General features: G+C 35.5%; 1 protein-coding gene across 5 annotated transcripts in view; it reads right to left on the reverse strand.

Annotated features, from left to right (window-relative positions):
- Positions 1 to 1,010: 1,010 nt before the first annotated feature.
- Positions 1,011 to 23,391, reverse strand: part of TNKS2 (tankyrase 2) — a 35,604-nt gene continuing 13,223 nt past the window's right edge. Inside the window, exons 8-27 of one of the 5 annotated variants that reach the window (XM_081955992.1) lie at positions 23,046 to 23,232; positions 22,744 to 22,865; positions 21,591 to 21,682; positions 20,352 to 20,430; positions 19,666 to 19,717; positions 19,075 to 19,151; positions 17,355 to 17,500; positions 16,328 to 16,493; positions 15,899 to 16,118; positions 15,233 to 15,342; positions 12,018 to 12,206; positions 10,557 to 10,806; positions 9,780 to 9,862; positions 8,436 to 8,556; positions 8,178 to 8,275; positions 7,244 to 7,318; positions 6,488 to 6,593; positions 5,308 to 5,494; positions 4,377 to 4,533; positions 1,011 to 2,762 (exon numbers count right to left, since the gene is read on the reverse strand). In XM_081955992.1, the coding sequence (XP_081812118.1) occupies positions 2,700 to 2,762; positions 4,377 to 4,533; positions 5,308 to 5,494; positions 6,488 to 6,593; positions 7,244 to 7,318; positions 8,178 to 8,275; positions 8,436 to 8,556; positions 9,780 to 9,862; positions 10,557 to 10,806; positions 12,018 to 12,206; positions 15,233 to 15,342; positions 15,899 to 16,118; positions 16,328 to 16,493; positions 17,355 to 17,500; positions 19,075 to 19,151; positions 19,666 to 19,717; positions 20,352 to 20,430; positions 21,591 to 21,682; positions 22,744 to 22,865; positions 23,046 to 23,232 (2,580 nt within the window). In that variant the 3' untranslated portion in view covers positions 1,011 to 2,699. Of the gene's footprint in view, positions 2,763 to 4,376; positions 4,534 to 5,307; positions 5,495 to 6,487; positions 6,594 to 7,243; positions 7,319 to 8,177; positions 8,276 to 8,435; positions 8,557 to 9,779; positions 9,863 to 10,556; positions 10,807 to 12,017; positions 12,207 to 15,232; positions 15,343 to 15,898; positions 16,119 to 16,327; positions 16,494 to 17,354; positions 17,501 to 19,074; positions 19,155 to 19,665; positions 19,838 to 20,351; positions 20,431 to 21,590; positions 21,683 to 22,743; positions 22,866 to 23,045; positions 23,233 to 23,391 lie in introns of all 5 variants that reach the window. The other 4 variants (XM_081955991.1, XM_081955990.1, XM_081955989.1 and 1 more) reach the window with 4 other exon arrangements.

The raw sequence follows: 23,391 nt of genomic DNA on the forward strand, positions 1-23,391 counted from the left end.
CCATTGTCAATCAAGATACAACACATCATTAAAAAAAAATTAAAGCCATAAACTTATTCCTATACATCTTCTAAGATTAAACAAGAGGGTGTTGAAGAATACTTCAAAATTGTTCTGAAATACATCCCACTCACCACACAAAGCAATGTTTCTCTTAGAACAGAACTTTTCCCCACAAATGTTTGAAATAGGACTAGGATCTGATGGTGATATTAGAAATCTGCAAATCTATGGATGAGAAGCTTCCTTTGCTCACTGATTCCACAAAAACTGTGACAGAAGCATCTAATTATTTTCCCTTGCAGCATTCACCATCTATACATGGAGGGACAATGACAGGAGTTCAGGTTAGCATCCTTCAGCTAATTCACCCTTTAATAGGAGTGCTACAGAATTTCATTATGAATGACAGGACAGATCCTAACAGGAGATTGAGTATTTAGAGGAATGTGGTATAGAGTAACTGTTTTGCTTGCTGAGACTAGCAGAAAAATCTGAATTTCCCACTAATCTTTTTCTTTTCTTCCCTGTCAAGCTATTTTACCTTACCTCATTTCTATCTTGAACATATAGCTGTAATAGTGATTTGTGATTCATAGGAAACTTATTTTAATCTTTAGCTAGTAACTGAATTACAGTAGTAACTGTTTTTTTTTCTGCTAATTTTTGAACGTGGTCTCTGTGGATTTAAAACAAAACAAAATAAAACAAAGACTTTAACCTAAAACACCAAGCTACCTTGACATTTGCATTGTTCTGATACATAGATCAACACTACTTTATGATGAAGACATGGCAGAGAGTACATTATATGCTGCATGAGAGAAATAGATATTGGAGTTGAATGAACCTTGTGTAAGCGCTCCAAAAATCAGGGCGATTTTAGACATGTGGTCAGGGTCAAAAACACCCATATAATAGGAAACAAATATTAATAACTACGTTTAAACAATACCTCAATTGTATTAATTGCAATAATAACTTACAATCATAATACATGCTACCAAAAAGTTTGTGAATAAAGTTTATTTAGGTTGAATGGTGAAGAAAGCGATACAATACAGGTAAGACACTTTCAAGATGAATAAACCTCTAATTGCACAGGAGGTTGGAAGCTCACCTCTACTCAACACAATCAAAATCATTACACATTCTGCCTTCTGAAAAATAGGTATGCCATGCAAAATTAAAAACATTCTAACCAATCCTATGGTACCATTTAAAATGCTACCAATATCACAATAATTTACATCACATTAAATAATCATTCACAAAGAATGAAATACTTTCAATAATGAAAAATGGTTTTTAATGCTTAAATCATAGTTAGCATAGTTTGCATGAATACTTGTTCAGGTATTTGGCTAAGCTAGTGAATAGAAAACATGCAGTGCAAAGACCTCTTTTATTCAACTGAACTGTCCTTTATCCATCAGTGATCACAACAAAGTGATGTTTACTATATTTTTCACATGATTTTATAACCATCCATGCACTGACTTCACGTGCACAGCAATTATTTAAGACTCAAATCTAAGATACCATACTGTATGAACCAGACAATTTAAGCACTCTTGGCAATTTAAAAAAAAACATAATGTAATAATGATGTATAATTAAAAGTACATCATGGAACATGGTCTTAAAAAGTTGAAGAACTTCAATTAATTGCTCATTTAAAATTGGATCAATGGAAAAAATTGAATTATATATACAGATATATATTACAGATGAATCTGTAAGATGAAAAATATTGATTGAACTAAAGGAATAAGGAAACTACATTTTAGAAGAAGGTGTGTGAAAAAGTTTTCAGTGTTTTAAGGACGTGGGTGCCCCTTTCCCACCTTTGTTCCACTTGCAAAAGATCAATTTTGATTTTATAGTGCCATTACATCTAAACAGAAATCAGGAACATATGCTTGTTCACTCTTAAATACCCTGTTTTAATGTAAATCAAGTTTCCCTACTTTAGACAAATGATTAGCTAACTTATACCCATCCAAAAGATATTTTAAGTAGTGATCAATGTGATGAACAACTGGAATGTTTACTAGATTCTTCAGGAATATGCACAATTTAGGAACAAACTACTGGAATACACGTTCCTCCTTTAAACTAACTGAAGAAAAGCCAAATGAATGCTGCTGCTTAATATGCAAGACACTCAAGCTGTCCTTTTCACAGCTGCTTGTGATGAAATGCAGATGGGGATGTGAAATTTATAGGTTTTCCATGTACTGCAGTTTTAAAACACTTATTTTACAAATACAATGCAAATAAATATCAGGCTAGTAGAAAATATCTTATTTACAGTTTTACAAATGCAATTGTTCTCTGTGTAAATGTAGTGTTTTAAAGAACACAGTTTTAATAAAATGAGTTCCCGTATAGCAACAATTTGTTAGTTTTCACTGAAATGGCAAATAGAAAACAAAGTTCAAGTTCATATCTGTTTTATAATTTAGTACAGACAAACCAGCATCACCTGGAATGAGATCTGTTAAAGTGCTGAAAAAGTTTCTGAATTTGTAGAAAATGTACTATACAGTTATTAAAGCTTCATCTGTCAAAAATGTTAGATTTTATTCACATTTTTTACCACCAAGATGGGGAACATGGGAGGGAAGGATATACGTGTATATATATTAGCAATTAAGATTACTGCTAAATTTGACCTTTGTAAAATAGCTGGAGCTTCAAGCTTCTGTGGCAATTTCAGGCTTTACAATCTGGTAGGTAATCAAATATTCTGGATAGGCCTGAAAGATAAAATATTGGTGGTCAAAATATTTACAGAAAGTGAAGCTAAATATGTATATGGGTGTGTATGGAGAGAGGGGGGGGGAGAAGAGAGAGAGGGAGGGAGGGAGGGAACGAGCAAGTTTTGAATGAAGAAATAGAATTGTTATAGTAACTTAATTTAAGTTTGAAATTTTATATTGAAATAAACTCTACTGAAAGTAAGAGACTACCATATGACTGCCAAAAGTCCCCGTTAGTTTTGGTCCAATGGGGATATCTGCAGTTTTGAAAGATAACATGGTATATTCACAAAATGACTGTCACGAAAGGGAGTTGTCCATGATCAAAATGATTACTATAGAGCAGTCATGGCAAACCTTTTTTGGCTTACGTGCCAAAAGTGGGGGGAGTGCAGGGGGGTCATGGGTGGCCGTGCCACACACATAATGCAATATGCATGACCCCAGCGCGCATGCGCGTATGACCAGTGCTCCCCCCATTTTTGGCAAGCTTTTTTTGCCCTCCCCAGGCTCCAGAGGCTTTATAGGAGCCTGGGGAGGGTGAAAACAGCCTCCCCCCCCCCGGATGCTTCAGGAACTTCCCTAAAGCCTCCGGAATGCAAAAAAATGGCCCTACAGGCGAACAAAAATTCAGGAACAGATTTCCAGTTTGTCCGTAGGACTGCTTTTTGCCCTCCAGGGCCTTCAGGGAAGCCTCTGGAGGGTCTGGAGGACTAAAAGCAGCCTTACGAGCAAGCCGGAAATCTGTTCCTGAGTTTCCAGTTGACCCGTAGGGCTAGTTTTTTGCATTCCGGAGTCTTCAGGGAAGCTCCTGAAGCCTCCGGAGGGCCTCCGGGAGAGGGGGCGGGGGAGGTTGTTTTCACCCTCCCTAGGCTCCTATAAAGCCTCTGGAGCCTGGGGAGGGTGAAAAATGGCCTCAAAAGAAAAAAAGCGCGCTGGCCAACTGACAGGACAAAGCCTCACATGCCCTGACAAATGGCTCTGTGTGCTACTTGTGGCACACGTGCCATAGGTTCGCCATCCCGGCTATAGAGAATATCTGCAAGTAATTAAAGTAATTCCCAAAATTCTTTCCACTGACCCCAATTTATTTAATTTTATTTATTGCCATGATTTTTATGCTATTCTACTCTAGGCAGGCTCTCAGTGGTTTATAAGTAGTAATGAATTAAAATCTCAGCTTATCTTTTATGGTAATATTTTCAAATAAGCTACTGGTCATCATTTTTATTTTCTAAAAATACCTGTGGGACCCAGAGAAGTTGTAAAAAATACCTGTACTTTGTTTTGTAACATATACACACTCTCATTTCATTTTTAAAATGGCATGTTACTGCTAACAGGCAACATCCTGGGGACCAAAAGAATGACGCTAAACCTTTTCTTGCTGAACAAAGCAAAATAAAAGAGTTTTGAATAGATCTTCATACATTTAAGGAAAACGTGTGTTTGTTAGATGTGCAAAATTTGTTGACATGAATACAACATCCAGGATCCAGATTAAAGACATTTGATATGTTTCAAAGGGAGGCTTCTTCATAATATTCAGTTTCTAGATGAATGAATATTGTACATTCTAATATTTACAAAATAAAACCCCAAATACACTACCTGTTCTCCTCTATAGATGACATATTCAGCTAAAGCTAGCCCATTCACACTAGGTCGTCCAGTAACTGAATGGTGTCCTGGTGGAGAATGAGCCATTTTCATGGCACTGAACTGTAGGAATGATTTACCCAAAGTTACTCGGCAAAAAAGCAACTGCCTATATTAAACAAGAGAAACATTTCATTAGTAAATGTGTAAAAAAATAAATCTAGAAAAATATCCTTGAGTACAGGATAACTTAGTAAAGACTCTGGGTACAATCTAAACATTATTTTAATCAATTAAAACGATGCCTTTCTCTTTCCATTCAACTAATCCTATAGTGGAGATATCGTTCATGGAAACCTCCAGTGAAGGAACACACACAACTACCGGAGGCAAACTGTATCACTCATTAATTGTTCTGTCAGGAAATTTCTGCTTAATTCTAGGTTGGGTCTCTCTTCATTCATCTGTTACTTCTTTCTTGGAGAATAGTTAACTCTTCTGACAGCCCCTCAAATATTGGAAGACTCTTATCATGTCACCCCTAGTCCTTTTCTTTGTTAGACTAAACAGTCTCAGCAACTTTTTTGTATCATGCCAATACAAAACTGGATGCAGTATTCCAAGTATAATCATACCAGTGCAATATAAAGCAGTACTATCATTTAACATGATCTAGATACTATCCTTGGTCCCAGGTTGATGGAACATGGAACTGCATTGGCTTTTTTGGCAGCTACAGCATATTGCTAACTCATTAAATGGATGTTCACTAGGACACCTAAATCCTTCTTACAGCAACTTACTGTTCAGCCAGGTGCCACCTATTATATACCGGTGTGTTTGGTTTTTCCTGTTATTTTATTTGTTTAGACCCGCTGAATCTGTGTGCCAAATAAGATTCTCTGAAGAGGAGCATGTAGCCATAAAAATAAATATAACTTACCTATGGCAGATGTAACAAGACCTGTCTTTGTGAATGGGGCAACCTGTGCCGCCACCAATACCATAGACATACTGGTTGCTTTTGGAAGAATTTTCAGCAAAATAAATTCCTGCTCCAAACATTCCTCCAATGTACGCATGCCTCTCATCAAAGCCTTTGTGAATAATTGCATTCACAAAAGGAGAGCCTGAAAATAAAACAGAAAGTGGGTTTTATATTCTTCGAATAGAAGTATGTTTTCCATGTTTATACATAGTTTCTGCCACTTATGCAGAAAAACATACTGGAACATCTAGCCCAGAAAAGAATTGAGACTGAATTAAATATTGGGATTGTGTGTGGGGTAGTGTGTGGTGTGGTGGTGGGTAATCTGGTAAGGATTCTGGTATGAAATAAGACATCTAATTGGGTTACAACTAATTCTGACATGAAGCCTAATGTACATATTCCTTAACCAGCACTGATTTAGTGCATCAGAGACAAGTTTGGTTTCAGGTCTGTAAATCTATGACTGTACCACAGAACCAACATCTGGCTCTAAATTAGGCATACACAATCACTAAACATTCAGTTTTATGCAGTGTTGCATACACTGGAAATGCCCATCATGATCTAACTGCTTTGAGATTAATATGTATGTATGTATACACACGCACACATACATATACTGTTATATTGTTGGAGATAAACCATTCAAGTCAGACAGAGGGGCTAATCAGAAAATTAGCCTGGATTTGTTATGTAAACACAATAGAGCAAGGTCTGACAACTCCCACCCCCCACAATGCCTTTGGGCCCTTTCTGGCCTTTCCCAGGCAAAAGCTGCCAGTTTAGAGAGATTCGTTTATTATAGGCAGGGAACAATAAAATAGTTAGTTTGAACTCTGCAGGTGTGAATCCGATTGTGCCTGACATATGTCATTACTGTCTGGTTATTCTGAATCAATGTATATATGGTATGTATTTATAGATTACATACTCTGGAAATTCACTAGTAAGATTTTGACTGATTTGCACAGGCACTCTTTTACTATACCAATTAATCAATTATTAGTTAAAAGTCAATAAATATCTTGTATATACAGTGATCAGAATTTCTAACGATATACTGAAATCATCTGAACAATATACTGAAATCATCTGAAGAAATGCAATATAACTTTTAGACAAAATGAAATACCATGAAACAGCATCCTTTCATTAGCATGATTATGATTCTCTTCAGAAACCTCTTTCCTCCTGTGAGTGTATCTTTCCCAAAGCTTTTTGTTACATACTTTTTGTATCTAGAAGGGGAAAAAAGGCAAAATTTCACTCAATGTTCTTCCATACCTTCTGGTATCAATTGCACTATACAATTAACATGGAATAAACAGATAATTATTCTTCTTCCTAAAAATAAAACTTTTTTATAGACTTCTTGATAATCTGAAACCTTATTTAACAGTAAAATGTTAACTATAGATAGTCCCCAACATGATTGGGCACCCCAACTGCAGTCTTGTGACCTTGGGGGCATGTTGTAATTTCAGAACAAAGCTGTAAGTATGGTAGCTTTTGGGGAGTTGGTCATAATGTAAAATAGACACCAAGTGATTGGTCCTAAGTTGAGAATTACCTATTTTGAAGGACCTATTATTTGCATTTGAACTGATTATGTTTATATTTTTCAGAAATAATAGTGACAGAATGAGGACATACATAAAGTTAAAGCCACAAATTCAAATGAAATTATAGTAAGTAAATAATAAATAATGTTTAGAAAAAAATCATCAATACAGAATAACTTCAATTAGAACATCAATCACTGTTATCAATTAGCTGAGACTTCAAATCCCAAATTTCTTTAAAAACAATGCACTATTTAGAAGCCATTACTAACCCCTTTCAGCTTTTAAAATTACTCACAAGGGTACCAGAGCTACCTACACATTACCTTTAAGATGTTGTATCTGTTGAAAATTCCACCAGCATGGCCACCATCTCTGTGTTCTCGTACAGTGCTTTGCATCTTAATATTAAAATGTACACAGATAAATATATAAATAAAATCTAAATCAAAACACCCGAATGTAAGTCAGCTGAATAAAACTATTGTCTGGAAATAATTTCTTCATAATGGATCAGTGTTCTCTATCAGAGTTAATTGTTATTGACTTGTTTTGTAGACTCTCAAATGCAGATACATATAATCTCATTTGAAGAAGGTAGTTGATGGATGAAATTTACATTAGTCCTCATTTCAATATATTCTTTGGAAGTACTGCTTACTATACTGTAAGCAGTAAGTAAATATACAAGTACTGCTTATTATTTTAAAATATTTTTTTCTTCTATTCAATGTATTATTCTTAAGAGTTTCTAGTTGGATACCTTAGCCACACCACCAAACTCTCAAAAGATAATTTACTGCCCCGTTTTCCTGAAAATAAGACCTCCCCGGATAATAAGCTCAATCAGGCTTTTGAGCGCATGCACTAAAATAAGCCCTTCCCGAAAATATTGCAACACAGCAGCAGCTATGAGGTGACTACGCTTGCCGCCTCCTGCACCTCAAAAATAATAAGACCTCTCTGAAAATAAGGGAAGTACTTATTTCAGGGGTCAAAAGAAAATAAGACCCTGTCTTATTTTTGAGGAAACACGGTGTTGCGATAATTATGATTATGATACATTGTAAACTGCCCTTGGGTTTGAAGAGTGGAAAACAGCAATATAAAATTATGACTAATTGTTCCAAAGTACAGTAGTCAGCATTAATTGCTGAATCATCATGCCAGGAAAATTAGAGTTACATTATTGTATTTCATAGCAATAGATTTAACTAGACATAATGTTTAAGTATTTAAGGATATACATCAATAATGTACCTCATCCTCCACCGACTGAAACTCTTTATCATCCGGAGAGAGATCTATAAGGATTGTCCCACTACCCGAAGTATTCAATGTTAGATATGTATTAAGACCTAAGAGAAATGACAACATTACATCTTGAGTACATTTTAGACCATTTGATTCATTCACTTTTTTTTTGGTGACTAAAATAAATAAAAATGGCAACATTACAATTTTGAGCTACAGAAATGCATAAAAGATAGCTTAAATGTTTTACTTATTATAACATACCTTGCTGTCCAGAGATCAGCCTCTCAACTCCTTTTATTATTTTGTGTCTATGACCATAAGCATTAATTCCAATTTCCTTTAATTCTCTGTGTCCCATTTCAACAAGTACATCCAATGTTATCTGTAAAGAAAAGGAATTATTAAATATTATAAATTAATTTTCTTCATAAGAATTCAATAGATTGCCAAAAAGGTATGGTTAGATTTTTGCATTTCACCTAATAAAGTGATAATGTTTTGATAGAAGCCATATTGTTATGTAATGCTTAGAAACAAGACTGAAATTATTTTGCCATGTTAATAACAAAAACCTTCATCTGACAGCCCACTGCTTGACAAAGAGATGCTTACTTCTCTTATTGTTTTACTATCGTTATCACCAATTTTTTAATACTTGTGTTTAAAATTTAATTTAAATCAAATAGTTTGAGATGCTAGGAAATGAAGTGTTATTACACATTTCAAATCTTTCACACAAAGTCTTTGTTAAGATGCAACAAGCCATACAAGGTTTGTAGCTATACAACTGAAACTCAGATATGTATGCTGCCTCTTCATATGTAAAACAGCTATACCCAAACTAATCATATAATGTGAAGGACAGTATCAATGTATTTTATTGTAAATTGTGAACTCTGTTTTGCCATATTAGAAAGAAAGAGGGAGAGAATTATACCAGATTATAATTCCAAGATAAATGAATAATGAATTGAGGCAAAAATGATGCTTTAGAACAGGGGTGTCAAACTGGCAGCCTGCGGTCCAGATGTGTCATGTGCAGGCCATGCCCATCCTGGCTCCACAAAGGAAAAAAGGTTGCGATGTGTCACGAAATGTTACGTGATATGATCAAGTTTGACACCCAGGCCTTAGATGCTGAAAATCTGGAAGCTTCTTGCATAATCCTTTTTCTCTCGATCAACAGATTAATTTCATTAATAAAACACTGGTGGACTCAAAATAAAAATAACTTTTGTTACAAATCTTTCAGGTTAGCACAACTGAATTATTGGTGTAATTACTAATAAATATAGGTAAATCAGTATTCATATCACTATATTTCCTGAAGTTAGCAAAAATAATTTGCAGGCAAAATCAATTCTCTAAAATGTACCTTATATTAGTTTAAGAAATATTTTAGAGAACTATAGGAAATTAAAGAGGGAAAGCTGGTATGTGTTCCTTAGTATTTCAACTTAGTTCTTTGAAACTCAAGATATAATCAATCTCCATAAATCCTGGTTACAAACATTCTCCCAAGCTAAAATTTAAATCAATGATTTTGTAATTGTTTCTCTTGAAATTTATTGTTTACTTGGTTTCCAAACCAAGATGGTTACTTACCTGCTCTCTTTCAAGTATGTCAATCAAATGTTCAAGTCCAAGATTTCTCACAAATTGATTGATGCTAAAATCTACATTGAGAACTAAATATGAAAGTAATTATTAGCTACATAGAAATTGAACTGAAGTTATTCTATTATGCCACAGGCATATATGTTCACTACAAGAATATCCAATGCAATATTTTCATAAAACTACCATATTTAAATATACTTTTAAAGTACAAAGTGAGCTTATCTTCCACTTAAAATTCTATTTAGCCAAATTAAACATTTCAGTATTTCTTAAATCTTATCTTCACTATACATCCAGTGTATAGTGCACACATTAAAAAACTTTTTTGGGTAGAACGTAGGATTCCATGGGAAATCCTACAATTCACATAATATCTTTAAGCCCACAATTAATTACTTTCGTGATGATAATTTTTTTCCAGGAAAAAGATACACAAAACTCCCCAAATCTAAGATATTACAAATTGAATAAATCAATTTTATGGTTGCCCAGTTGTGTAAACTTCAACTCATAGATATATTTAACCCACAGATGATTATTTAACTTAAATATGCTTTAATTTGGATTCTTGCATAGAGCAAACAGTTGGACTAACAGTCCTTTCCAATTCTATGATTCTGTATTAAAATTATACCAAATATGAATCTGTGATGGAGAAACATAGTGAGATCATCATTAGATATTAGTCTTAATGCAAAACTAACTATACTGCCCTTTGTTTAGCAACTTAAAAGCTGACCCAGTAGAAAATGCCAGGCTCACCTTCTTTCTTTTCCAAACTAGCGGCTCCTTCAGCACTGTTTGTATTAACAACTGAGAGTTCAGAAAAGCTACCAGACAAGCTGTCTAGACTACTGGCAGCTGACAAATTAGATGGACTGGACTGAATGGAAGAAAGTGAATCAGCTGATGTTCCTGTATTCTGAGACACATTTATAACCTGAGGCTTATAACAAGATGGTAAGACAGAAAGTGGCATGGCAGCTGCCAAGAGTGCGCTAACATCATCTGCCTGGAAATGTAAAAAAAAACACATTTTGTTAAAATAATCACAAATACATGCAAGTCAATTAAGTAAAAAGTGCTTTAGTTGAATTACTCTAATTTTCTTTTTGTTACTTACAATGTCATTTCAGATACTCTGCCCAGAGGTTCCTTGAGTAACTCCGATGCCAAGACTGCGTTCTACTTGTTTAAGGGTCTGATTAAAATCTATTTCCTGCTACAAACTTAAACATAACTTGCTTTCTAACCTACCTCTCACAGGCTTAAAGATTAAAATGCTGCATGTGTAACCTACAATCCTATACTCACTTACCTGGGTGAGTGCCCTGCTGTATTCAAAGGAACATATTTCTGAGTATCCAATTGTAGGATAGCATTTTAAAATCACTAAATGCTTACGGGATACAGCTAAATGCACAACAGTGCTAATTTAAGCATAACAATGAAAGGGCGATTTTGGACTTAACTGAATGTATTTACATTATTCATGGTATACTCATGGCATATACAGTTTACAGGTATAAGACATATTACATCTTGAAACAAAAAATTGTTTCACGTGGTTAAAATACTTCCTAAAAATAACCTGTTACACTTACATTTATGGGCCTTGGGATATTTTAATTCATAACATTTAATTCAAAAACAATTTAAAATATAAAACCACATTATTCATACATACGGCAAGAATGGTGTTTCAAACTAAAACACCACGGCTGGACTACCTCAAATTGCTTCTGGTTTTATTGGATTTACTTCCGGAAACTGCTGAAATCCCCAGGAGCAGCATGGTCCAAAGGGGACTGAATATTCTGAAGTTCTCTTGAAAATACAGTTCATGGATCAATGGATTTTGCTCATCTTTAATGATTCCCAAGTCATATATAGCCCAGGAAACATGAATCTTGGACATATAGGTTGCTCAAATTCCAACAAACCAAGTGTGGCTGGTATTTTAAATGTGGTTTCTGGGGTCACGGATTAGTTTTGAATGTTGAAAACACATAACTGCTTCTGTAATCCCTCGCTGAATTTACAAAAGCTACACTTCCATTCCTTATGCCCATCTTCAATGAGATTTGTGGAGTTGCTGTCCTTTGCTTGAGTTTGTAGTCCACAGCGATAACTACGTGTTTAAAACCCTCAAATCTGATGCCCTGGTCAGCAGCCAGCAACTGAAGCTTCATACAAACTTCTCAAAAAATTCCCATCACTTACGGTGACTAGGTCTAATGGCGTTTGTCCTTCCTGGTTTTTCAGAGTAGGATCAGCTCCATGGGCCAATAATAAGGCACAAAGCTGTGTCCTTCCTTTCTGGGATGCTTCATGCAAAGGTGTGAAAGCCCATTTGTCTGTAGCATTTACACACGCATTATACTTTATAAGCAAAGCTGCTACATCTACATGCTGGAAAATAAAATACATTTATATAGTGCAATCTTCAGGAAAAAAAACTTTTTTCCTATAATTTGGTTCAGGACATTAATGTGCAATATACAAATTTTAAATTAATGCCGCTTTTCACCACAAATGACGTTGGCTGGAAAGTGGATCTTTGAGAAGGTGAAGTTTCAGATTGTCAAATTAAACTGCAGGCCCTCAAGAGTGGTGAAGTTGTTGTTTGTATATATTCTTACACCCTCCATTTCTTACTAGAATTATTTTGCTAGATATCATGGACATTAAAAAAACGCTATAGTGTTTTTGTTGTCATCCTCCCCACAAGTAGAAAAAGCGAACTCTTGGTGAAAGAGTTGTCCTTAAAGATAAGTTTAGGCCACCTTACATTTTCTAAAGCAACCACTTTAGTTGCAAATGGACCTTTTAAACATACAGCACATAATGTGTATGTCTTGTATTGACTGCTGAAGTCATAATCCCAACATTTGAATATACAAAGGAATACAATCTGGCCAAGAACTTTTGGTTAAAAAAAAATTGACAGAGGAAAGCAGTACTGAAGCAAACGCAAAATGCTTGCCACTAACAGAGCCTTGCAGTATTCTAAGAAGAGGTGAAGAAAAACTGAATTGTAGACTTACTTAAGTCTATTATGCTTTAGACCTTCCTTTCAAATTACTTCAACATTGAAAAAAAATAGTAATTACAAATTTAGATCTGACAGATTATAGCAAAGTGCACAGCTAAATTATCTTTTCACAGTCTACTGAGACCAACGTTCAGTAAATCAGGATAGTTCTAATTGACCTAACTACATCAAAACCTCCAACATCTTACTGCATGAGGCTTACAATCCTGAAAATATCTTTTTTGATCAGAAAAAATGTGACTACATCTAAACACATAATTGTGAAGAGTCTATGTATAACATATTGCTAGCAATGCTTTCTTTTTCAACTGGTTATCATCAGGTCCTCTACAGTCTGGTCACTTTAACCTCAGAATGTCAGGGATGGGAGTAGAGGAGAACTAAGACAGCAAACCTCAGATCTAATTAAGACTTTTATCTGTAATTTTTGCCTATACCTTTAGGTATATCAGAAAGTTGAATACACACAATACAATGTTTGTTTCATAGTACTATGAGGAACATTCCATATTGGTCACAGTCAGACAGATGTTTATAGTGAAGTTGGCATTTTTATCCATCTACTGAGCCTATCCCAAAGTTCTAAGATATATGCTCTTTGATAGTTTTTATTTATTTGCATCCCATCTTTATTATTTTTATAAATAACTCACACCTTCCAATTTTTCCCACAACAACCCTGTAAGGTGGGTTAGGCTAAAAGAGAGTAACTGGTCCAAAATCATTCCGCTGGCTTTCATGGTTAAGGTAGGACTTGAACTCATAGTCTCCTACTTTTTACTCAGGGGTGTAAAACGGGCTGAATGCGTCACAGGCAGGCCATGCCCACCCCAGATCCACGAAGGGAAAAACGTTGTGATACATCACCTGACACGGTGAGTTTGACACTCTTGTTCTAGCCTGTTAGAGGTATCATCAAAGGAAGTAATCTGTTCCAAGTAAAGCTGCCTTTTGGAATTGACTGATGGTGATTTTGTCAATGCCGATGGTGTTCAAGTGGTGTTCCAGATGTTTTGGGATTGCATCCAAGGTACTTGTCACCATTGGTAATATCTTGGCATTCTTTTACCACAGTTGCTCTACATCTATTTGCAGGTCTTTTTCTCTTTATTCTGCACATCCACTATCCAGACTTTTTTATCTTTCTTATCAATAATTGTTAAGCCTGGAATGTTTTGTGGCAAGTGACTGTCTATTTGAATTCTAAAGTCCTAGAGCACTTTTGTTGTTGTTGGTTACTAAGTAGTGTCTGACCCATTGCGACTCCATGGACAACGTTCCTCCAGGCCTTCCGGTCCTCTGCTGTCCTCTGGAGTCCATTTAAACTCACGCCTACTGCTTCAGTGACTCCATCCAGCCTTCTCATTCTCTACTGTCCCCTTCTTCTTTTGCCCTCAATCGTTCCAAGCATTAGGCTCTTCTCCAATGAGTCCTTCCTTCTCATTAGGGGGCCAAAGAGAAGGAAGGTTCTTCCTTTTCTATTACTTTATCTATTTGTTGTCCCACCAATTTATTATTAATTCCATATAACTAGGGAAATTATTGAATGTAAGTTCACTGGGACATATAACATTCCTTCAAGTAGAAAAGCCAAATTCTGTTATTTCTTTAACGAGACCAAAGCTATGCATGTGATTATCCTGCTCATTTTTACATTCATTATAATTCTATCAGGAGCTGAAGCTTACAAATACTGACTTGCCTAAGGTCATCCAGTGACCAACAGAGATGACGGTTATCTATGAATGGGTCTTTGTACTTCAGTTTTGTCAGTCCTAGTTCACTACATTAAGTAGTAATATCCATAAATACGTTCTGCTCTTTATATTGAAATAACCATAGATTTCATTGCACAAAAAACCTAAATGTATCAGTGAAATAATACTATGCAAAAAGACCCGAATTGCTGCAATTTTGACTAGGGATCATCGCACTGAAAACAAACCAAACAAAATTTGTGCTCATAGATGAGCTTTCATTGGCATATTTCCTTCATCCTATTAGCAAACTCATAGTTTGATTCCCAGAGTCACAAAATGGAAACAAAACAGTTACTCTATATTTTCACACAAAATCATTATTTTAAGTAGAGACATCCCATAGGATAAACTATTCTAAACTGAAGGAGGAAAAGAATAACGATAAAAAAACATGAAGGGATTTTTGGAATCTTTCAGAAATTTACTGATGGGACACATTGTTATATTGCTTTGTTTTTGTAGCAATCACGACAGAACGGATTTCTATCCATATTTGCAAATGCAAAAATTCCGGAAAAAGCCTTGAAGCTGCAGTGCCAGAAAGGTTTAAGAGACTCACATTAGCTCCTTTAAAGCTGAGGTATAATTTTAAAATGTTTACAATGAAAGATCAAGCTACTTACCCCATAGGATGCTGCGTTATGTAAAGGAATTAAACCTCCTTTGTCCTGTGCATTTACATCAGCGCCATGCTGTAATAAGTACTCAGCAACTTCCAAATTGTTGTAACCAGCTAGGAGGGAGGAAGAACAAATACTTTTAATAAATTATTCTGCATTCAACTAAACAATTATGATAAAAAGCATCACCCACTTATTTTCCTGCTTTCTGAACATTAAACCACAGGTACTTTTTTCCCCCAATGCAGGCAGCCATATGCAAGCAACAGTCATATGGGGCAAAGCACAATGGCAGGATACATGGTTTTTTGCATTAAAAATTCCCTTTACCTCACCAGTAAGGAAAAACCAAGATCTAAGACCCTGGAAACCTGCAGCTTTTCAGAATAGACAGATGCTGGAATACACTATATTATCCAAATATATGACTCTTAAAGGTAAGCTTCATATATCTCTAGGGACATTTTTCAAAATTAAAACCCAAATATATCTGAAGTAGGGCTTTGACAATCAATAACAATTATTGCTATTAACACACTTATTTTGCTCAGCCCTTTATAATGACTTAACCAATACACTTGATGTTCTACTCCAGAATCCTACTCAAATGCTTTTCCACATATGAGGATTGTGATACAGCAACATCGCTACATTTTTTAGAGAACTTACCTGCTAAATGGAGTGGAGTAGAATGCCGGCCTTGGGTATCACGGCAATTAACATTATCAGGGGAACACAGTTTTTTCACCCTAGCCAAACAGCCCTTCTTTGCAGCATCAAGCAAAGCTGCATCACCTCTCAGGAGATCTTGAATATCTGTATCACCATCTTTAACAAGATCTAATGGGGTATTTCCATCTCTGTTTTTCTTTGTAGGGTCAGCACCATGCTAATTTGGTAACAAATTGAAAAAAAAAATAATTCCATATAATGTACAACAACTCACCCTTTCCTTCTAGCATTTGTGCAACAATCTGCACAACTTAGATCATTTCCTCTACTCATGTGAAACATTAAAAATTTGAATTTTAAACACACACACACAACTAGATGTCATGGGATAAACCTTTCATAAAACATGCATTTCAAGCGACTTACCTGTAACAGTAATTTACAAATTTCATATTTTCCTTTTGCTGCAGCTTCATGCAAAGGAGTGAATTTCCACAAATCAGCCACATTCACAACTGCACCATGTTTAACAAGAAGTTCTGCCACTTCATAGTGTCCATAAGAACAAGCATTGTGCAAAGGAACCAGGCCACTGAAATTTTTGAAGGAAAGCAGAAATGTTCAATTTAAACTAATATTTTCAATACTCTAAAAAGATAGCATAGTAACCTTCAAGAAAAATTATTAATCTGAAGTTTTAAATAATTGTATACCGAGGGACTAAGTCAGGGGTGTCAAACTCAATTTGATTGAGGGCTGCAATTGACCTGGAGGGGGGGGGCACTGAGTGGACATGGCCAGCTTGAAGCCACTCCCCAAACTGCTGGCATGTTTCCTCTTTGCATTGGATAGACCGGGCTGAAGCCATACTGGCCTGATGTTGCCTCTTCACATTGGGTAGACTGGACTGAAGAGACATGGGGCAGCCCCTTACATTTTTCAGGGTGGTCAGTCACATTAGAAATACAGCATATATGTAACTGTTCAAGCAGTTATCATAACATATTTGAAGTGGGTATTAAAGAGTATTATGATAAAAGGGCAATATAATAGATACCATGTATCATGACAGAACCCAAATAAGTGGAGTAAGAAAGGGGATTCCCCATTTGTCTTTGTGCTGATACCCAACACCTGCATTACAATGTATTTGTATCACTTTATAAATTTTCCAGCCACAATGTGCATCACAAGGAACCACTCAGAGTCGTTGCATATGAGATGGGCAGCAAATAAATAAATAACTGATTAACCTCTTCATAACTTTGTCATATACAGACAAAAAAGTTATATGCAGAGAGATGAAGCCTTAACTGCACAAAGCTTTATGCATAAGATTTGTAATACAAGTATCTAAGAATATAGTCCTTCAAGGCTTGCCATCCCTGAAAACAAATAAACAAAGAGAAGAAAAGTAAGCATTTTCAAATCAAATATGGAGTGGAATTTTTACCCTTTGTCTTTTGCGTGGACATCAGCCCCATGCTGCAAAAGGTATTCAACTACAGACACTCTATTGTACCCTGCTGCAAAGTGAAGCGGTGTGGACTGGCGCCCTTCAATATCTCGGCAATTCACACTGTGCGTTGTGCATAACTTCTGTGGAATGCAAAAATTGAGGTGAACATTAATGGCAGAATCTCCCCACAAGTAGGAAGGACGTACTGAAAATTCCCTCCTGTCAGGAAAACCAGCAGCAGGAGACCTGGACACGGGTGTCCATGCGGGAGCTCCCCTCTTGTGGAATAACTGGCCCTCAGAGGCAGGATTGGCTCCTTCCATCATCCTCTGAGGAATGAAGGAATGAATGAGATGTACAATGTTCGAGCAAGATGTAAGCACTCTAGATATATTCTACTAATCATGTGTTCCTTGTTTTAAAAAGTAAAATGTTGATTCTTTTGCTGGCATTGAATTTTTTAATTCACACGAAATTACTTAGATTGAAGCAGCATAGAAATTACAGCAGCAAGTCTTCAATCCTCCTGCTTTATATTTCTGATACCATTAATACTATCTTAAAAGTCCAATCTGGAACATTGAATGATTTAATGCTTATACTTTAAAAAGTCATCCCTCTGCTCCAAATGTTGTTATCACATTCCAGGAACATAGACAAGCACAAAAGCTATTCTGGAATACTAGATAGAAACCAAAAAGCTAACTAAAACCCTGGGGTGCCACTAAATAATTGATGGAGCTTATTTTGGTTATTTACCTTCTTCCTAGTTCCAAAAGTCCCCTTCCCTACTACTCAAGAAAATCTCCCAACTGTCCTGAAAGTTTTTTTAGAGATCATATAGAGTAGAGAAAGTAAATGGGAAGCAGCCTCTCAGTTCAACCTTTTATTGTGAGAATATACTGGGAAAGAACTGTTCAGTTAGCTTAGGTATTTAGTGATTCATTATAACAGTGTAAACTGGACCTCAAGTGCACTAGAAAATGGTATGCATACTCTTTAAATATGAACTGCTCTGAACAGGAACAGTTTTGAAACTGAAACTCAATATTCAATCATTCTGGAAGCATTTCAAGTTCTAAACATTTCATAATGAAACACTTTCAAAATTATTAAAAAAACCTTTGGGGGTCTAAAAACTTTCAAATTTTGAGTACAAAGCGACATTAAACCTTAACCTATAGGAGTATGAAAATGACAAAAATGATTCTTATGCAGGTCAGGGATATGATTTTTAAAAGATTTTTTAAGAGTTTCAGTCTATTGTCATTATCATCAACGTACAAGGTTTATCATATATCTTTATCACACTGACCATTCTCATCAGCATGGTTACATATATTTCTAAGATGATACAGTGAAGTCTTGGCTTTTTCTGATATCCAAGTCCATATTTGAATAAGCAAAGCCCTAACTGGAAAATTAAAATTATCCTAATAATGCAAATGACTTCTTAGATAATTTTGTGTCCTTCTTTTTTTTAATGCATTTTTCCAAAGCAGCTGAATTGGCCAATTACTGAGGGAGCAATGAAGACAGAAGTCTGTAGTCTGCCTATAAATTCGTTGTTTTAAATCTGAGATTGTTTCAAACTAGTTAAGGTGCAGTGGAATTTGATTTTCAATTTTTCTATCTCCAAAGATTTAAGGACAACCCAAATTGATCTGCTTTTCTTGTTAGTTAACTTTTTTCTGCAACAATCAAATTGTCTTACCTTTACTGTGTCTACATCTCCTGCCTTTGCTGCTTCCAATAACTGTCGATCACCTTCTGAATTGCCCAAAGGAACACCTTCTGTAGAAGAAGAACTTAATACTTATCAAGTATTACATATACCAAAGTACAAAATCAAAAAGGTGCCATTAATATTATCATTTAGTATAGAGAAATGCCAATTTAAATGCAATCTGAGGCAAGTGGCTCCATTTTCAAAGACTACACACTGTTAGTAATCATAAATGTCAAAGTCAAACAGATTCACATTTATCAGTCCAAATTAGCTATAAAATGAGCAGCTGGAACAACTGAAAATATTGAATGGGTATTTTGGTCTTCCATCACATACAGAACAGGAACATGATTAACTTTTCTCCATGCATTAACTGCGTACAAAAACCAAGCATGTTCATTCTGTTAGTTATCTGTGAGGCCATCATGAATTAACTTTTGGTTTGTTCATTTCTCTGAAACCTCTTCAGATCATTTTTCAGGAAACTACTAGTTCAAGGGAATTCAGTGAGGATTCCTAATTGGCCTTTGTTAAAATGCAAAAAACTTAACACAAACAAAAATGATACATTATTACCTTGTAGCAACTGCTGAATGCTTTCATTTCCCATCTGAGAGGCTGTGAAACCCTGCAGTGATATAATGGAGGGATCACAGCCAAAACTCAACAACAACCGGCACGTCTGTAAGTGGCCACAGTGCGCTGCTCTATGCAAAGATGTCTGGCCAAGATTATCCAAAGCATTGACCTAAAAATTATCAGAGAATCTTAACAAAGCAGGAAGTATGGAGTATGGTATCTGGTTCTTTAGAGCAATTCATAATGGAACAATAGAGAACTGTCTATTTAAAAAAAACAACAAGAATACTAAAAGGCAGCAAATATTTTAAGGCTGAACAGCCTCTCCAAAGTCATAGTATCTTCTTTGACCTCAAAACAGTACATTCCACATGTACTGCAAGTAGTACAACCTTGAAATAATCTATTACAACTTTTGTCTCAAAGTCTGGAACAGACATTCTGAGGATATTCAATGAAATGTTTTGCACACCTCTACTGACTATATTAATATCCAAAATTGCTGTTCCTACCATCATCTGCTGATTCCTACAGGAATGACTGGCTATCAAATCCCCAAAATATCATTTAAATATTGTTAAGCACCTTTCTCAAAGATTAATTATAAACATTTATAAACGTACATGGCATTCTTTTCATTTTGCCCAAAAATATAACTGATTTATGCTAAAAATGATTCATACCTTTGCTTCATGCTTCACAACTACTTCAATAACATCATTATGAGCTTTTTCTGATGCCACATGAAGAGGTGTCAGGAAGCTTTATAAAAACAAAACAAAGGTCATAATTTATTTCCATTTTGTTCTTGCTGAATGAGTTTTCAGAATGCTGAGAATTAGTACAGATGTGATGGGAGTTAAAATAAACAACACAATGCCTGTTGGCATTCTTTGACACTCCTTTGGCAGCCAATACTTCCTTGCACATCTCAAATATTTTTGGCAACTCAATAGCAAACTGAGTTCAAGTTTCTTGCTCTGTCTCTCTAAGACGCTCCAAACTTATATAGTAAAGGCCCAGACCTTTATTTGAAAGAAGAGGATTAGACAGTGGGAAGCTATCCATTTTTAGATACCCCTTCCTCTCTCGCTGGAAGGAATGGTTTAAAAGGAACTAAAAGATGCTGTAATATAAGCCTGGGTTGCAAATAGGATCTAAGAAAAGATAAGAGCAAGTGAAGAGTAACAAGGTTCAGTAATTAAGATGTTGATCACAGAAGCTCACTGGATAATTTTAAGACAATCAGTCACTCTCATTCCCAGCTGTGAGAATAAAATATAGATCCCATATAAACTGCCTTGAATTCCTAGAGAAAAGGCAGCATATCACTGAAACAATAAAAGAAACCATATATCTATGTGCCTGTATATACCAAATAAAAAACAACATTCACAGACATAAATCTGAGGGAAAGGTAAAATGTGCATAAGGGTAAGTAATTGGGGATAATTCTAAATTTTTAAATTAAAATTAGTTGTAAAAAGTTATTTTCAGGCAATGAAGATAAATGTATTTGCTTTTCTGTGAAATAAACATTTATATAGTGTAGCGAATTGTGAATTCGAAGAGCACTTTTCAAGAAATAGTATTTCACTGCAGTAAAATTTTTTAGTGGTGGCCTCCATCCTATAACTGTATTTTACAGCTCCCCAAGAACACTCATGTTGTGACATTTTCCAAAATTCAAATTCATCCACAATCCCAAAAAACTTGGAAAGGGCTGAGAGACAGAAAACCGTAATGGAAGAACTGATGTCAAAGTCACTGATTTTCTTTGAATTAAGTCACTCACTCTCACATCTTATCTCACAGGGTAGTTGTGAGGATAAAAGGAAAGGGAGAAAACCTGTACGGCATGTGTTGTTCTGACCATATCCTTGGATGAATAAGATAAAAGGGAAAAATAGAAACCAGCTCACTCTTTTGTCTTCTCATTGATGTTGGCTCCTTTTCTTAGAAGTAACTCGCAGACTTGCTTTCGCTTAGGATATGGAGATGCAGCAGCACAGTGCTATTAAAGGATGAGATTATATTATTTGCTAGCTAATATTAACACCAGTGAAACGAGGGCAGAGCATATTTTTAACATTATTCAGAAGTGAGTGAGCACAGGACCTCTTTCCTAATCAAAGGTTGACCCTCTTTTTCAGCATTCAAGTGAACCTGAAAAAGAAAAGCTGCAGCTACTTCAAAAAATGCAACTTTACTGAATCAACTCATTTAGGAAGCTGCATCCTTTTTTAAAAAAAAAAATTGGTGTGAAAGCTTGAAAAACTATAAGCTCCTTTTAAGGAAGAGCACTGTGCTCCAAAGCCTTACTTCCAAATCATTTTAAAATGGTAATTACTCTACATAGTTATATTGCTGAAAACTGGTGACTACAATAAAAGGTACATGAAATAATCTATATAAAGCAGAAATGATAAAAAATGTCTAATAAAAGTATGTACAACCAATCCGCTATGCTGAGATTGTAAAACTAAATTATCTTAATTCTTTCCAGTAGAGAAAAAAAATCATGTTTTGATTATTCATCTGCTCGATTTGGCCAGAAAGGTAGTCCTCGACTTATGACCACAATTGGGACCTAAGAGATGCAGTCTTTCTGGGAGAGGGGCGGTCTAAAAATCTAAGAAATAAATAAATAAATAAATATGACCACAATTGGGACCTAAGAGATGCAGTCATTAAATGAATTATCACATGACCAGATTTGATATTATGACCATTTTTATTAGTGTCATTAAACAAATCACCATGACATCATTAAGCGAGTCATGTGGTTATTAAGCGATTCTGGCTTCCCCTGTTGGCTTTGCGGGATGCAAAGGTCACAAATCATGATTATATGATCACAAGAGACTGCAACTAGTTGTAAATGTGAGTCAATTGCAAAGCACTCAAACTGAAATCACGTGACATTAGGGAGTGGTGTAAAGCTGTAACTTTGAAGACAAGTCATAAGTCTTTCAGTGCCATCATAACTTTGAACAATTGCTAAATGAATGGTCGTAAATCAAGGACTACCGGTAACAGACAACTTTCATTGAAAAGGCATGATCAATGAATTACCAAAGGAGTTTCATGAGTCTGAGGATGTTTGAAATTAACAATTTCAAGAGAGAGATGCTTTTTTACACGATTCACATCTGATTCCCTTGCAGCCTGTAGTAACGAATGGCCTTTGAATTCATCTACGGAAAAAAGAAAGGTTTATGGCATTTAAACCTCAAATATCACGCATGTTCAGAATTATAGAAATAGCAATCAATTACAAACAGTGGATGATCATCAAGATCAGCCATTGAATGGATCCATATAGAAAACTGAAAAAAAATAATCATCTCTATTCAGTTTAGTTTCTCTGTACTCACATGCCAATCGTTCTTTTAACTGCGGGGTAGGGGCCAAATCAATTGTACTTTTATTATGGCAGTTTAACAGTGTAGGGTCAGCACCGTAACTCAGCAAGAGGGAGCACACTTCTACTCTGTTCTTGGAAGCTGCTTCGTGAAGAGGAGTGAACTGCCATAAATCCATTGCATTTACACAGGCTCCATGCTAGGAGAGGAAAGAGAATCATATATAATTTTCTCCTGGAAAAACCAATTCCACTGGAAAGCTGGTAAGTGAAAAAACAGAGTTTTCTAGCTATCCTGTTGGATGTTTCTTCTATGAAGTCTATGATAAGACACTGCATGACACCAGCAAGTCTAGTCT

The sequence above is a fragment of the Natrix helvetica genome (assembly GCF_964273705.1).
Source record: "Natrix helvetica genome assembly, chromosome: 5".
In the NCBI taxonomy this organism is placed as follows: Eukaryota; Metazoa; Chordata; class Lepidosauria; order Squamata; family Natricidae; genus Natrix; species Natrix helvetica.